The sequence below is a fragment of the Acartia tonsa genome, chromosome 14 (assembly GCF_053477335.1).
Source record: "Acartia tonsa isolate MP-2025a chromosome 14, ASM5347733v1, whole genome shotgun sequence".
NCBI classification, from domain to species: Eukaryota; Metazoa; Arthropoda; class Copepoda; order Calanoida; family Acartiidae; genus Acartia; species Acartia tonsa.
In genome coordinates, this window is record NC_137273.1 from 3340804 (window position 1) to 3356751 (window position 15948).

Consider the following 15948-nt stretch of genomic DNA (forward strand, 5'->3'; position numbering starts at 1 on the left):
TTTTTTTCAAAGGTATATCTAAAAGGGTTGATGTGCTATCCCCCAAAAGTAGATATAAACCTTCTAAAGACCTAAAAAAATAGTTTCAATGTTAAGGACAATCATATCGGTTATCGAGATCCTTTGGTACAGACAAAAAGACGGACAAACATCATTTTACTTTTAAAGAAGCTTAACTGTAAAGACAAATAATAACTTTCATTCTGTTACCGAGATCGTTCGTTACATACACACAGATAGATAAACATCCTGATACTTTTATAAAAGGATTTATTTAGCTATCTACAGGAAGGGAGGGGACATTGGGCTGTTTATTACACTCGTGACTAAAGTTTTATTATGACTTTTTTTATTCGTAACTTAACAAATTTTAATTGGTTTGTTTATTAAGTTGAATGTTTAAACGTTTCAACCACTGATTGTAATAAATTTATCTTAACCATTATCTTATCCCTTTAGATTCCTATACTATCTACTTTTTATCTATCTATCTACCTACCCCATTTATCTGTCTAATTAGATAGATGATTTGTAGAAATGCAAAGATATTTTAAAGACATACAATGTCATCTAAATAAGGACACTGCAAATACAGTTATTAGTCAATAGATGAACAAACTTACTTCATGTTTAGGAGTTTTTTTATCTATTTATCTGTCTATCTATCTACCCATTTATTTATTTAAAGGACTGTTATAGACAGTTTTCCGCGGATATCGAAATGAAAAATTTTATAAGATTAAACCAGATTTGTTAGCCCGGGTCTTTGAAAACTGGTTTTGATTTCATGAATTTATTTTGATATTCGTTGAAAATTGTCAAAAATGTGATTCTATACATGATTTTCAAAATGGCTGAGAACCGATTTAAAATCCACCGGATAATCGGGTTCGAATCCATACTGGAAAAGTTCTTATTTTGTTCTAATAACTTTATTATTGCCAAATGAATATGGGGGGAAGGTAATATGACAAAGCCAATTTATGACTGTGCATACATTTTACCAATTTGAGTAGCGAAGCTATTCTATGATTAAATCTGTGTGTCCGTCTGCCAGTTAGTTAGTAACAGCTTCTATTAAAGAACGGCCTTTGGTTCTGTTAAATATTTATTTTTTTAAAGGTTTCGTAATATTTTACTTTTTGATAATCACATATTCACCTCTTTATTATAATTAAAGAACATCTGCTATATGCTGTGCTCGTCAGCTGCGCGTCAGCCGAGACTAAGCCTGCAAGCGACGTACCTTGGACGTCCTTGAAAATAATGTTTAATGTTATTAATGTTAATGTTAATGAATTAGAAATTTTCAGAATAATTATGATCTTGGGTCTAACAAAACTGGTTTTAATTTTATGATTTTTATTTAAATACTCGTGGAAAATTGTCTGTAATACGATGCTATATATGATTTTTCAGTATGACTGAGAACCGGTTCTAATCCAGCGGATATCAATCGTTTTCGAAGCCATACTGAAATGATTTTTAACAAAACTATCAGATGATTTTTAAAAATATTTTAGGCGATTTTTTATCAATCTATCTATGAATATGAAATAGGCACACCCTAAAACCTAACAGTGTTAAATTATTTATCGATTCTTGAAGCTATCACTCAAAATTAGCTTTGGACCTTTATCTGGAAAATTTACAGGGAGGGAGGGGATATTGGACTTTAATTATTCTAGTACCCAAAGTTTTTTATTCAGTTATGTTATTTGTTGGTTAAAAACCTTGGGTACTTTTATTTGTTGTTTCAAAACTAATAAAGTCCTTATAGTTTAATCTACAGAAGGGTTAATATTGTAAATCATTAATAGGGATGTATATTAATTAATCGTCCATTGTCTTATCCCTTTAGATCCCTGAAAATTTTAGAATTCTAATTTCAATCTGATCCAAAGATAATGATATGTTTTTAAATGCCTATAATTTTCTTTATTCGTTTTGTTCAGTATGTTTTTTTCCAGTATGGCTTCAAATCCGCTGAAATTATTGTTATAATTTTCCATTTTATTATCCGCGGAATGCTGTCTATAATACGATACGATAAATGATTACTCAGTGTGGCTTAGGAGCCAACAAAACTAGAATTAATGTTATGATTTTTTATTTTGCTATCAAAGGAAAGCTGTCTATAATACGATACTTTAAATTGCTTATGCACGAACAAAACTAGAATTAATCTTAAGATTTTTTTCTATTACTTTCTGTGGAAAACAGTCTACTTAACGATGCGATGAATAACTTATAAACTCTATTTATTGTCATAATTTTTCTTGTTATTTGAATATATTGTATATTACTACGCTACTTAATGACATGGTTTTGGTTAGCCTTGTTTAATCTATCTGTTGATCTTTGTTAGTAGCGAAGCTACTCTATAATTCTCTTTGCCTATCCGTCAGTTCTTAACATTATGAGAAAAAGGATTTTCTCGGCTTCTATTATGTTAATTCCTCTAACAAATGCGCATCTTTTATATAGATTGTTTTGTCCGCCTGTCTGTCAATCATACTTCAAAAGACATAAATCTTATTTTTAACAGGTTTCGTGATTTCTTTAAGTTTTTGCCTATTCTCTCTTTGTTTCATTTCTTTGTTATGACAATTCAACATCTACTCTTTAACTCACTTTGTTCGTTTGGCCATTCCATTTTTTATGCTTTGCTACTTATGGATGTTGTCATCCCTGTTTAATCAATTAATTAATCAATGAATTTTGTTTCAGATGCGAACCGACGGTGGATCTCAAATTATTCCAATCAATCAAGCTGACAGACATTTTGGTAATTATCATATTCTTTAATATAAAAGTAACAGGATGTTTGTATGTATTGAATAATCTCGCGATCCCTGAACCGTTATGGTTCTCCTTTTGCAGTAAAGCTTCTCATAGGTCCGAGAAGGATGTCGGGCTTTCCGTCGGTGTTTCTACGAAGGATCTTGCTAACTGCTAAACTTTCATGGTTCTCTTTTACAGTGAAGCCTTTTCTTCTAAACTCTAAATTGAATAATTGTATGTGGGGGGTCACTTCTCCCTCTCAACTTCACCCACCTCAAGTGCCCCTAGAGGCTTCTAGAAGCGTAGCTCATAGTACAAGTACCACAGTACATTTAGATACAACAGACAGTGACACGGACTTTATAAGGATTATCTTTTCAACGTCCCATGAACAAAAATAAAATTGTGAAATTTTTAATCCTATTTGAAAATATTCGTGACATATTTCTAAATGATACGTAATCTTTACCAAAAATAGTATGGTTATGTCATATATAAAGAGAAAAAAAACACGATATCAAAAAGCTTTTAGAAAAAAACTTAAAATAGAACATTACTGATAGACAAACAGACACTTATTATTTCTGCTTATATATTGTTTAACTATAGAAAGCTTTCCTTAAAAGCAAAATGCACTAGAACTAAGAAAGACGGACAGATAGTTTGATAACACTAATAGCCTTGCCCCTAGCATATAGAAGACCTGTGTTCAAATATTGAATAATAGTCTAAAACCATCCCAAGATAGAAATTTAACAGACTAAAACCATTCCTGAACCTATGTGAAGCTTACCTAAATTAAGAACACAATCGGTTTAATAGTTATTGAAATCTGAAGCCTCAGACAGAAAAACGAAGCTCTACAACGTGTTCTTAAAAATGAGCCGTTTAACGTCAATAGGTCCATCTCTTTTTAAGGGGTTTCCTTTCCCACTTCCACCTCTCATCCCTCATTTTTATGACGTCACACGATACATATTTTAGGACACTTTGTAAAGCTCAAAAAAACCTGACTACTATATATAGGAACTAGCGGCTTCGCCCCTAGCCTCTAGGGGCTTTGCCCCAAGAGGTTATAAAAAAAAGTAAGGTGAAATTCGAAAAGGACCAAGGAAATCTCCTACAAAAAAAAAAAAAAAAAAAAAAAAAAAATGGGGGGGGATTTTTTTTGTTTTTGGGGGGGTTCGGGTTGTCCCACCCCCCAAGAAAATATCTTAAAACCACCACAGGACCAGTAGGTATATTTCCTGAAGAGTAGAGCCCATTCGGTTCAGTGGTTACCGAGATCTTAAGCTTCAGACGGACAGACAGACGGACAGACGGACAGACAGACAGACAGACGGACAGACATCGTTCTACTTTGTATTATAGATAGCGGATTCGCCCCTTGCCTCTAGAGGCTTTTCCCCAAGAGGTAATTAAAAAAAATGTAGTACATGTGGTGCAGCACCAAAGAATTGGTATCATCTGCATCATCAAAAAAAATTATGGGGATTTTTTTGATTTTTTGGGGGGTTGGACCCCCCAAGAAAATAACCTAAAACCACCACAGGACTAGTAGGTATATTCCCTGAAAAATAGAATCCAATCGGTCCAGTGCTTACCGAGATCTTAAGGGACGTACAAACGGACTGACATTGTTCTTCTTTGTATTATAAATAGATAGTTCATTTTAGAGCTTTTGAAGCAATACTACTCTATAAACAATTTTTATATGTCCGTCGGTCTGTCTGTAATGCTCTTGTTATTCTTTCAGTTCGTCGTGGAGAGGCAGAGGAAGAATGGATAACAAAGAAAAAAGTCGAAATTACGACGACAAAAAATGTCGAACGTCAAATCAAACGACAACTTGTTTTAGAGGTAGGTTTTCTTCTAGTAATACATAAATAAAAACATTTCATGTAAGTTAACATAATAAGCCATATTTACAGAGAGAGAGGATACAATGGGCGGTTTATTATTATACTAGTCCCCAAAGTTTAATTATAACGTTTTCTTATTTGTTGGCTTGAAAACTTTAGTGTATTTTCATTGGTTTGTTCATTTAGTTGGGTGTCCAAACGTTTCAACCACTGATTGTTTAAGAAGGGATAATTTTAAGTATCATCATTGGGGATGGACAATCTAATCCTATCTTTCTTCGTATAAAAGTAACAGGATGTCTATTATCTCTGTGTCTTTCCATACCTTAGAATCTTGCGAACCACTGAACCGATATGGTTCACCTTCACCTTCCCAAAAGATATTGTCCCTTGAAAAACATTATCTTTTTGAAATTACAATTGAACGTGGGAAGGAGGGGGGGGGGGGGCATCTTGGGGGCGTGGCCGCTAGTTTTGTTAAACTTGTTTAATGTAATTAAAACTTTGTAAGTCCTGTATTATTATTTTATTTTGCTACTTGTTCCTCTGTCTTGTAAAAGATCGTGGGCGATTTAATGTCTGATTTGAAAGAAGTTTTAATCCATTAATTTAAGGCATAGAACATACAAAGATTTATTTTTCTTTTCAAATAATATTATTACTGATTGTTTGAATCCACTTGAGAAGAAATTTTATCTAGTAAATTTAATGAAAATTTTGAAATTATAGGTTGCATATAAATTTACATACATCTCCAATGATAATTGACAAAATCAACCCTTCTGTAGATTGAAATTATTGTTGGAACTAGTGTGGAACTTACCTATCAAAATTCAATAAAAGTACCCAGAGTTTTTAAGCCAACGAATTAGAAGACATGGCTTTAAAACTTGGGTACCAGTGTAATTCCCAGTCTAATGTTTTCTCCCTTCCTAGCATGTTTGTCTGTTCAATAATATCTCTAAAACTGCTCATTTTTCCCTAAATACATATATGTTTTTTACACATGCCTAATCCTTTGAAATATCTTGTATGAAAGCTATCCAAAGATATTAACCAAGCATTAATAGTTTTAATTAAACAATTTCATAGATAAGGCCATAGGCGAGCACATAAGGAGCATCTATCTATCTATTTATATGTTTACTAAGATCTCTAATACTGCTCATTTTTCCCTAAATATATGATTTTTACACATGCCTATTCCCTTGAAATATCTTGTTTGAATGCTATCCAAAGATATTAACCAAGCATTAACAGTTTTAATTAAACAATTTCATAGATAAGGCCATAGGCGAGTATATGAGAAGCATCTATCTATCTATCTATCTATAAATAATTAAAAAATATTATGTTCAACAAAATTTTTAAAAATATTATGTTCAAAAAATCTTCTAAAATATTTGTAGAAATCCTTTAAATTTAAATTTATTTTAAACTTTAGTTTTACATTGACATCTGAAGAGTGCAAACATGCACGAAACAATTTGTAATGTCTCAATAAATGTGTAAAATTCATATTTTGTTTGTGAGTTAACCTATTATATCTATCTATCTATCTATCTATCTATCTATCTATCTATCTATCTATCTATCTATCTATCTATCTATCTATCTATCTATCTATCTATCTATCTATCTATCTATCTATCTATCTATCTATCTATCTATCTATCTATCTATCTATCTATCTATCTATCTATCTATCTATCTATCTATCTATCTATCTATCTATCTATCTATCTATCTATCTATCTATCTATCTATCTATCTATCTATCTATCTATCTATCTATCTATCTATCTATCTATCTATCTATCTATCTATCTATCTATCTATCTATCTATCTATCTATCTATCTATCTATCTATCTATCTATCTATCTATCTATCTATCTATCTATCTATCTATCTATCTATCTATCTATCGATCTATCTATCTATCTATCTATCTATCTATCTATCTATCTATCTATCTATCTATCTATCTATCTATCTATCTATCTATCTATCTATCTATCTATCTATGTATCTATGTATCTATCTATCTATCTATCTATCTATCTATCTATCTATCTATCTATCTATCTATCTATCTATCTATCTATCTATCTATATATCTATCTATCTATCTATCTATCTATCTATCTATCTATCTATCTATCTATCTATCTATCTATCTATCTATCTATCTATCTATCTATCTATCTATCTATCTATCTATCTACATATCTATCTATCTATATATCTATCTAGGATGGACGAGTAGTAGAAGATGAACTACCAGTGATAACTACAGACACAACTCTATCTATCTATCTTTATATTTATATCTACCTATCTATCTATCTATCTAGGATGGACGAGTAGTAGAAGATGAACTACCAGTCATAACTACAGACACAACTCTATCTATCTATCTATCTATATCTATGTATCTATCTATCTATCTAGGATGGACGAGTAGTAGAAGATGAACTACCAGTTATAACTACAGACACAACTCTATCTATCTATCTATCTATCTATATCTATCTATCTAGGATGGACGAGTAGTAGAAGATGAACTACCAGTAATCACTACAGACACAACTCTATCTATCTATCTGTCTATCAATATATGTCTATCTATCTATCTATCTTTCTATCTATCTATCTATCTATCTAACTATCTATCTATCTAGGATGGACGAGTAGTAGAAGATGAACTACCAGTAATAACTACAGACACAACTCAGGATAAACAAACATTTGAAACTGATCACGATGAAGACAGGTAAATTGATGGATAGATTAATGGATGATAGATGAATAGATTAATAGAGTTGTGTTAGGTTAATAGATGGATAGATTGATATATGGATGAATTTTAAGATGCATAAATAGATAGATTTATAGATTGCCAAAAATAACTAAATATAACCAAAAAGACAACCAACACTTTGATTGCACGAACTTTATCTATAAGTTAAAACGTAACAGGTCTTTTTCGTAACACAAAAACAACAGTAGATACCATTTGAAAGTCTTTAGTATGACGTGGTGGTTTCTAAAGAATAAGAGTCGAAGCAAAATTGTAATCAAATTTGTTGAAAAACTGCTTTATACAGGATAATGTTTATGGACATACTTACATTTTTAGGACTTGATTATAGAGTTGCTTCGCTTATAACATTACACTTTGTTGTCCCAGGATTTAATATACCAAAAATCAGATCAATCGGATGATTAGATCACATACAAATTTGTTGTTAAAAAAGTAAAAAAATCAACATGTTTAAAATGGACGTACGGACATTTTGGTAATGACTAAATCGTACCTAACAATTAAAGGAATCACCATGCAAAATTTGAAATCGATAGGACAATTCTAACATGCCTAAATTAACGAAAAAAGCTGTCCGTTACGGACGGAAGGACGTACGGACGGAAGGACCGACCCTAATTATAGAAAAGCTTCGCTTTTAAAAAGAATAGACTCGATCAATTTTCAAAATACCAGTTTGAAATTTTTAATTTCAACAAATTTAGGTAGGCGTTGATTGTTGAAAAAATCCGGTAAAATTCCTTATTCTGTAATTAGTGTCTTTATAATCCCCCTTTTAAGTTTTTCAACTTCATGTGAGATTGTTAGTTTATGTTTGGTTAGGTTAAGTAAGATGTTTAAAAAGTACCAAAGGGTTTTGCTTCTTTTATAAGTTAGACATATGGGAGGGAGAAGACATTGGAATGTAAATTACTATGGTAACCAAAGTTTTATAACCACGTTATCTTATTTGTTGGCTCCAATACTTTGGATACTTAAATTTTGATTAGTTTGGTTGAAAATAGATATGTCCATTCTTTTCAACCAATAATTTTGATCTATTATGATCCCTTGGAAATCACAAAGCTCACCAATTGTACTATCCCCCCCTCCCAACACTTTTTAAGCCCATGAAATAAGATTTAAGCTTGAAAAAAGTTAAGGAGGGGGGTGGGTATAAGGTTTTTTACTTAGCAAAATGGGGTATTATACCCAAAAAGCTTCATTAGTCGACTTTCCTTTCCCAGACTTAATTCAGGCGTGTCCAATAATGGATATAAAATATACGTGGATATTATGATAGGAGAAAAATTGTCCTCAATTTAGCTTGCTAACACATTTGTCTAATATTTTTTCCAGCAATTAAGTAGTACGATGTTTGTTAGTAATTGTAGTTTCATATTCGTTGGATTAACAATTTTTGGGTCTTTTATTGAATTTTTATTAGGTTGAGTGACGTTTTAACCACTAATGGTAATCTACAAAAAGGGTTTTTGTGTATCATCATTGGAATGTACATCAAGTTATCGGCGATTGTCTTATCCCTTTAGATCCTTGTTTATTTATGTTTACTGACAGCACCTTTGTACAGATAAAATCGCTCTATCGTTTTCAAACTGGCAAGTCTGATTTGAAATTGCTCGAGCTTCATTTTTACTGATGTTGTCATCCTTGTTTATTCTATATTTTAAAACAATTTTGATATCAAAAAAATATTATTAGCACTTTTGAAATGCAATATTTTTTGGCCAAATTATTTTTGGACTTCAAGTTAGTTTTGGTTTTTAGATACGCATTTTTCAATAGTAGCGAAGTTACTCTATAATTCATTTTGTCTGTCCGTTTGTCAGTCCGTAACGATTATGGGCCTTCTATTTAAGACTGATATTTTTTTGGTGAAGATACTCTATACTATACCAGAATTCATTAAATAATTTACTTTATCTGTTGGTCTATCAGTCATGTTTTCAAAATAAAAGATATTAAAACATATGTAAGACATATGTGAAAATGTATTCTTCCTTATTACAAATTTTTTAGAAACAATTAGATAATACCCGGTTTTGTTGATTTTTAAAAGAAAATTTGTTTGAAATAGTCAACATCACTTTTTGGTCAGTTCGTCCATACAATAGGAGGAGAGGGCATGGGGTAAGGAGGGGGGAGAATCGTTATTTTAGCCAGATACGAGTTTTACTTTATTAGATTACATAATAATCTGGTGCATGTAAGTAATAATAAATCCAATTTTACAGGAAAGTTGAAGATGGTTCCGAACTCAGACAACTTCATTCTACTTTTAATACAAGGTAATAAGACATTTTAAGGAATATCTCCCTCTCTCTCTCTCTTTTTTCTTTCTTTCTCTCTCATTCTGTCTCTTTCTCTGTATTTGTCTGTAAATCTTAGTACCTCTGTCTGTCCGTCCGTCTCTTTCTGTCTGTCTGTCTATCTCAGTCCATTTGTTTGTCTTTTTCTTCAGTCCCTCTGTCTTGCTGTCTGTCTCTCTGTGTTTATTAATCCATTCTTCTTTCTAAATGTAAAAGTATAAAAGACTAGATTCCCAAACTTTTAATTAAGGCAATAACAACATTGTTTAGGAACATTATTAGTAAGAAATTGTACACCTTTTGGTACACACGTATAAAGGTTTGGTACTTATAGATAAAGTTTGCTTGGAGAATATAAATAAGATAAAGTCCTAAAATCAACCAAAAATCATGGTTCCTTTCTTTCTAAGTTGGATGGATTATTGTGTCTGATTGACCATCTAGGATTATAAACCTATGAACAATGTATTTATCTTTCTCGTATTCATTCGAATCCGGTGGATAGGAACCGGTTCTCATCCATATAAAAAAAACTATGTCTAGCATCGTATAATATCCAGTTTTCTACGAATATAAAAATGTACAATCATAAGATTAAAACCAGTTTTTTAGCCCGTGCCTTCAGCATCTCGGGGCTATAAAAACTGGTTTTAATCTTATAATTGTGCATTCTATATCCGCGGAAAGCCGTTTATAATACGATAAAAGAAATAACTATTCTGTTATTTTAGCAGCGCAAGTTTAAATCTCCAATAACAATGGATATATAATACGTGGATATTGCGACAGATTCTCGCATACTCTGAACTAATATTTCACCCAGCTGGCTAATTTAACGATGCCCTCCACTCTTCTCCCCTCCCCTGCCCTTGTTGCAACATATCGACCAATATTTGAGGACTATATTAGCACCTTTAATCTATATTGACGACAAAACTCCCCCTGTCTTAATATCCAAGTATTCTTTATCCATTTCTATATATCTGTTATTTCAGCTGCGTAGGTTTACATCTCGAATAACATGTTTTGACCGAATGTTTATTCAATACAACATGTAAAAAAAGTATTCCTTAATAGCAATTTTATTAAAACAATGCTTAATTTTTTTTCCTTTTTTTTCGTATTTTTAAAATGATGATAAGCATTTTTACTTATTTTTCTCCCAGAGTGGGTCTAAATGCCTAGGCCGACAAAACAGGGATTAAAGATTTTAACATCATATATCGTGGAAAATTCACAATAATAACTACACCATACATAATTTTTCAGTATGGCTCAGTATTTATACAGGAAAAGGCTTAAAGTTTACCCTTTTTTCGATGGAGGAAGGGGGTTTTGGGGACTTTGATTGAATTTTGATTGGTTTGTTTATTAAGTTGAGTCTCCAAATGTTTCAACAACTATGACGTATAGCATAGCAAGAACAAACAGCTAAATATTCTTATAAAGTGTATTAATTCAAGACAAGATTAACATACAATAATAATATTAATATTAAGACAACTGTTCACTTTTATGTTCGTGTCGTGTTGCAGAGCAATGTCTTGCTCCGAAACGGTTGACACAAGAACTAAAAGCTAAACTATAAAATACATGCATTGCTCTTAAATCAGGAAGAAAGGGACTATACATCACATTTCTCCCTGGCTTTAACATGAACCTGGATTTCAAACTGTAATATTTCAGATTAAATATAACAATAGGTTTTTACATGTTAATTATCATAGATATATTATAAGTAGCGTTGAACGCTTATTAAATAGATAATAGTTGATCTGGTATGACACCTGCCATATTTTTTTTTGTTTTTTATATATATTTTTATTCCAGATCTTTAAACACTTCGTATACATTTTTTTTTATTTATTTTGGTTCTTTAGAACTCTTTTTTGTGTTTTTTTTTTATATTCATTTTTTCTTTATGTGTTTTTTTTTTTCTTTTTAATATTTTTTTTTAAGAAAAAAACATTGATTAACATATAATCATTGAAAAATGCATTGATTAACACCTAATGCATTAATTACATAGTTATCATAAATACATGATATAAAATTAACATTGGTTAACATATAACCATCAGATTTAAGCATGGTATTATAGAGCATTAATATGAAACATTAATTTTAAACTTTTTTGAGACTACTACTGCCTCAACAAATATTAAATACATAAAATAAAATAAAATATGAATTAATACACATAACTATAATTATTACTTTCTTTTTCCAGATGTTCTGCTCTTCTTGCCAGATTCTTCAATATCCATGGGCATGATAGCTTCATCATCATTCACTCCAAGTTTTGCGGTCTCATCACACAAGCCGTCTTGAGACATCCTTGCCTCAGTATCACCAAGCATATGAAAACATCTTTCAAATCCACTAGTAACCGCAACCGAAATCGAGGTTGCAACGTTATCAACCTCCTCCTGATTATCCAAAATCTTTTGATGCTTACGACTAACCTCCTCTCCAAATTTATCAAGCATCATCAATATTCCAGGCGTGTGTTCCATCCTCATCTCCTCCCTCACTTGTTCATCAACACGCCATTGCTGATTTGACAATTCAAGGTCCAGACAAACAGGAATGTTCGGATTTAAGGGCTGATCCATCTGAACACAAACAGGATCCCCAAACCGAGTAACCAATTTGAAATCACCTTCGAACCACTCATTTACTTTGTGTTCAGGATTAAACTTACACTCAATATTGGTTGTCAACAAACTTGTATAAACTTTTCCATCCAACTCCAATCTAATTTCCTTTACTACATTCTCTAAAGTGGTATCTGGATCACATAACAAAACTCTTGCGTCTACTTTATCATTCAACAGACTACCTGCATATGTGGCACTCACCAGGTTATCAATTATTTCTCTTTGACCATCCAATATAACATAACGTATCTCAGCTGGCATCTCTCCACTGGTGATTAAACTCACCGAATTCACATTTACAATGCGTGGAATGTAGACTGATAAGTTCATGTATTCATTCACCTGAATAGAGTCAATAAACACTTTAGCACTCAAATCCTGTTCAGACTTTCCATCAAGCCAATCTTTCTGTAACTCGAACAAAGTTGTGGATGGCATTTGCTTCAGAATAAAGCTTACTTTATTCACGACATCTTTCCAATGTGCCAGGAGCCGGATAGCTGACACAACCTGCGTCTTCAACCTCAGATCAACGCTATTACCCACCGTTCTCAACACCGTCTGAAGACTCATTTTACCATCTGCAGGTATGACGTCAATTTTTGAAAGTTGATGCCAATCCTCAAGTTCCCCCATATGTTTGATTATGGGTAACAATTCGCCCAACGTTTGACAGCTTTTTCTCTCATCTCCATCCAGGTATTCAATCTTAGCAAGCAACACCAAACTTGGTAAAATTTCGCAAACAAGCTTAGAGAGAAATATGGTTGCACTCAACTTATTCAAACTAGTTGTCTCGTTCCATGACAACTTTCTGTTTATAGCTTTAGAATGCTCACCAGCCGCCATCAGGTTGAGGTGTCTTGAATTCTGGCTGGTAAAGATAGGGATCCTGTCCACAGGCCAGTCTATGGAGTTGATGCATCTCCCCATCTCTAACTGTACCGATAACATGTTTACTAAATTCAACTTAAACCTTGGTTCATTATCAATAAGACGAGCTAAATCTGCCAGTGGCATGTCCTCACTGCTCAAAAATATGTTCCTCGTCGCCCTGCCCACACTCAACGTGGGCATCTCAACACGCGACATTACCAACACCAGCCGGGATGCAGAGTTGCTGACCAATGCAGATACCGGTAGACCAGGTTTGACTTGATTTCCTTCATTGACAGATTGTTTGTGGCGGCCATCTTCTTCATTGCTCAATAACTTTTGATTCATTGTTGCCGCCGTAACCAACCTGCAAAAATACAATATAATTAAATTTCAGCATAAGAATTTAAGATCTAGCATTAAATTCTTCCTCAGTAAATCTTTTTTTATGACACCATGAACAACAACAATACAACAATGCCAACATAGGAATTATACACAACAACAACATTAACACAATCAAAACAAACTTGGCAAACAATGGTAATATATCTTTGAACAAATGTTCTAAACCAAACCAAGGACCTGTAACCTGTTCGAAAAATGACAACTTATGATCAACAAAATCCAACTTAGAAGCTTGTCCATTAAAATCCTCAAAATCCTCTAATCCCTGATATTTAATAGTCTTATTAAAATCAGCAATAAACACCTTTTCATCGTTCAGAAAAATCTTTTGTCCCACATGTTCTGATTTTTCATTGGCAATGTGCAGAAGTTCGAGTCCCTGCCCCTGATTCCCAAGGAACAAATTAGCTGTCAACTTCAAAAATACCGGACTTTGCGAACAATTTAACAATTTTATATCCTCTACTGCAACAATCATTCTACTATATTCTTGTATTCCAACTGTCTCACCTTTATAATCCACCATCAAATGTCCTACTGCACATCCATAATCCACACCTAACTTTACTGGAATTTCAACCGCTGTACACTTTTCATACTTAGCAATTTCTCCCAGGTATATAATTCTGAACCCATGATGCATCTGTACATTTGATCTAACTTCTGTTTGAGCACATCTAGAAATACTAAAAAGTTCCATCATCCTCTCATTCCTTTCTCTGCTAGCCAAAAACATAGCATTCAAATCAAATCTAGCTTCCTGTTTTAACAAATCCCCAAAATAACTTCTAACAGCCGCCTTCGGTTCCTCTAAAAACTTGATACCCTCCAATTCTGTTACAAAAATGTTGAAATCCAGATGCTGCAAAGTAAGTTTCTCTGTTCCCATAATTTTAACTAAAATATTCCTTTCCAAGTTAGAAACAAAAAGTTGTTCATTCCACGTAGTTAAATTGAATGTATCTTGAAAAACTACCTTAAAATTACTGGCCGGTTTTCGTACTACATACGGAAAATATGGAGAAGTTGATGTTGCCCACAAATGATTATCTTCAAAATTCGCCACAATCGTCTTTTTATCATAATCCATAACAACATTTCCCTTGATCAAAACGGGTGTATTTTTTACTAAAATATGCAAAGTCCCAACAGCAAAACCTAAATTGAACCACATATTGTGTGCGTATATTCCCAGTGTCTTGCATTGAATATTTTCACCACCAACATCCCAGAAAGGTGACAATGTTCCATTAACTGTGAAACTGTGAACAGTTGGCAAGTCTATGTTTACTTTAAAACTAATACCATCATGCTGATACTTGCCAGAATGAAAAATCCTTCTACATTCGTCCATACTCAACTCTACCTGTTTTTCATGTGGCACGTCTAGTACGTGCACATGACTCGCGGTACCGCAAAACCAGCGCTCCAATTTTAGTCTAACCTCACAACTAATGGCTTCTGACAGTATAAAATCGGTTTCTGCTAACCCCAATAATTCCACAGATCTGACCGGTTCCATCCTATCATGCAAACAGGCAGCTGATCTAAGTTCAACATTACTTATTTGAGAACAATCATAAGCTGCTAACCGTGGATCCTGTGACGTATACATACCACCAACAACAATCAAACAATAAACCTGCATCACAACAACAAATAACAAAATATCCAAGTACCTGACTCCTCTATCATCCTTGGATTTCTTCACAGGTACTGGTCCAGCACGTCCACTCTTTGAACTACAAGTGTCAGGCGACCTCTTGCGCATACCACGATCTCCATCTCGTCTATTCCGGTCATGTCTATCACCACCGCCGCTTCCTCTCTTGTCATCACGCTCCCTACGGTTTTCGTGGTAATCTCTTCTCCTGCAAATATTATACAAATTATTACAAATATTATTTTTTAATCAATTTTGCGAGGTTCCTAGTTACTACATCTGCTACTGAATAACGTTCTAATCTGTCTTTTTCTCTGTTTTGTCTATCCTCTTCCAATTTTTGTAATTGTACTTCATTTGTAGAACCTTTAGGACGACCTTTAACAGGAATAGTCTCAGACATTTTTTGCAATTTTGCATTATCTAACGATCTATCTAATTCATCCTCCTCAACATCTCTACCTCGTTTAACACTTCCCCTTCGTTGTTCCAAGTTTACAATTTTACTTTGCAGTTTTGGAAAAGTGTCCTCTAAAATACTCATCCGAGACTCTAACTCT

At 33.0% G+C, this 15948-nt stretch overlaps 1 protein-coding gene across 4 annotated transcripts in view; it reads left to right on the forward strand.

Annotated features, from left to right (window-relative positions):
• LOC145305542 (uncharacterized) overlaps positions 1–15948 on the forward strand; it is a 56474-nt gene that overhangs the window by 9249 nt on the left and 31277 nt on the right. For all 4 annotated transcript variants that reach the window (XM_080147184.1, XM_080147186.1, XM_080147185.1 and 1 more), the window contains exons 2-5: positions 2731–2788; positions 4541–4644; positions 7330–7421; positions 9707–9760. In XM_080147184.1, the coding sequence (XP_080003310.1) occupies positions 2731–2788; positions 4541–4644; positions 7330–7421; positions 9707–9760 (308 nt within the window). The remainder of the gene's footprint in view (positions 1–2730; positions 2789–4540; positions 4645–7329; positions 7422–9706; positions 9761–15948) is intronic.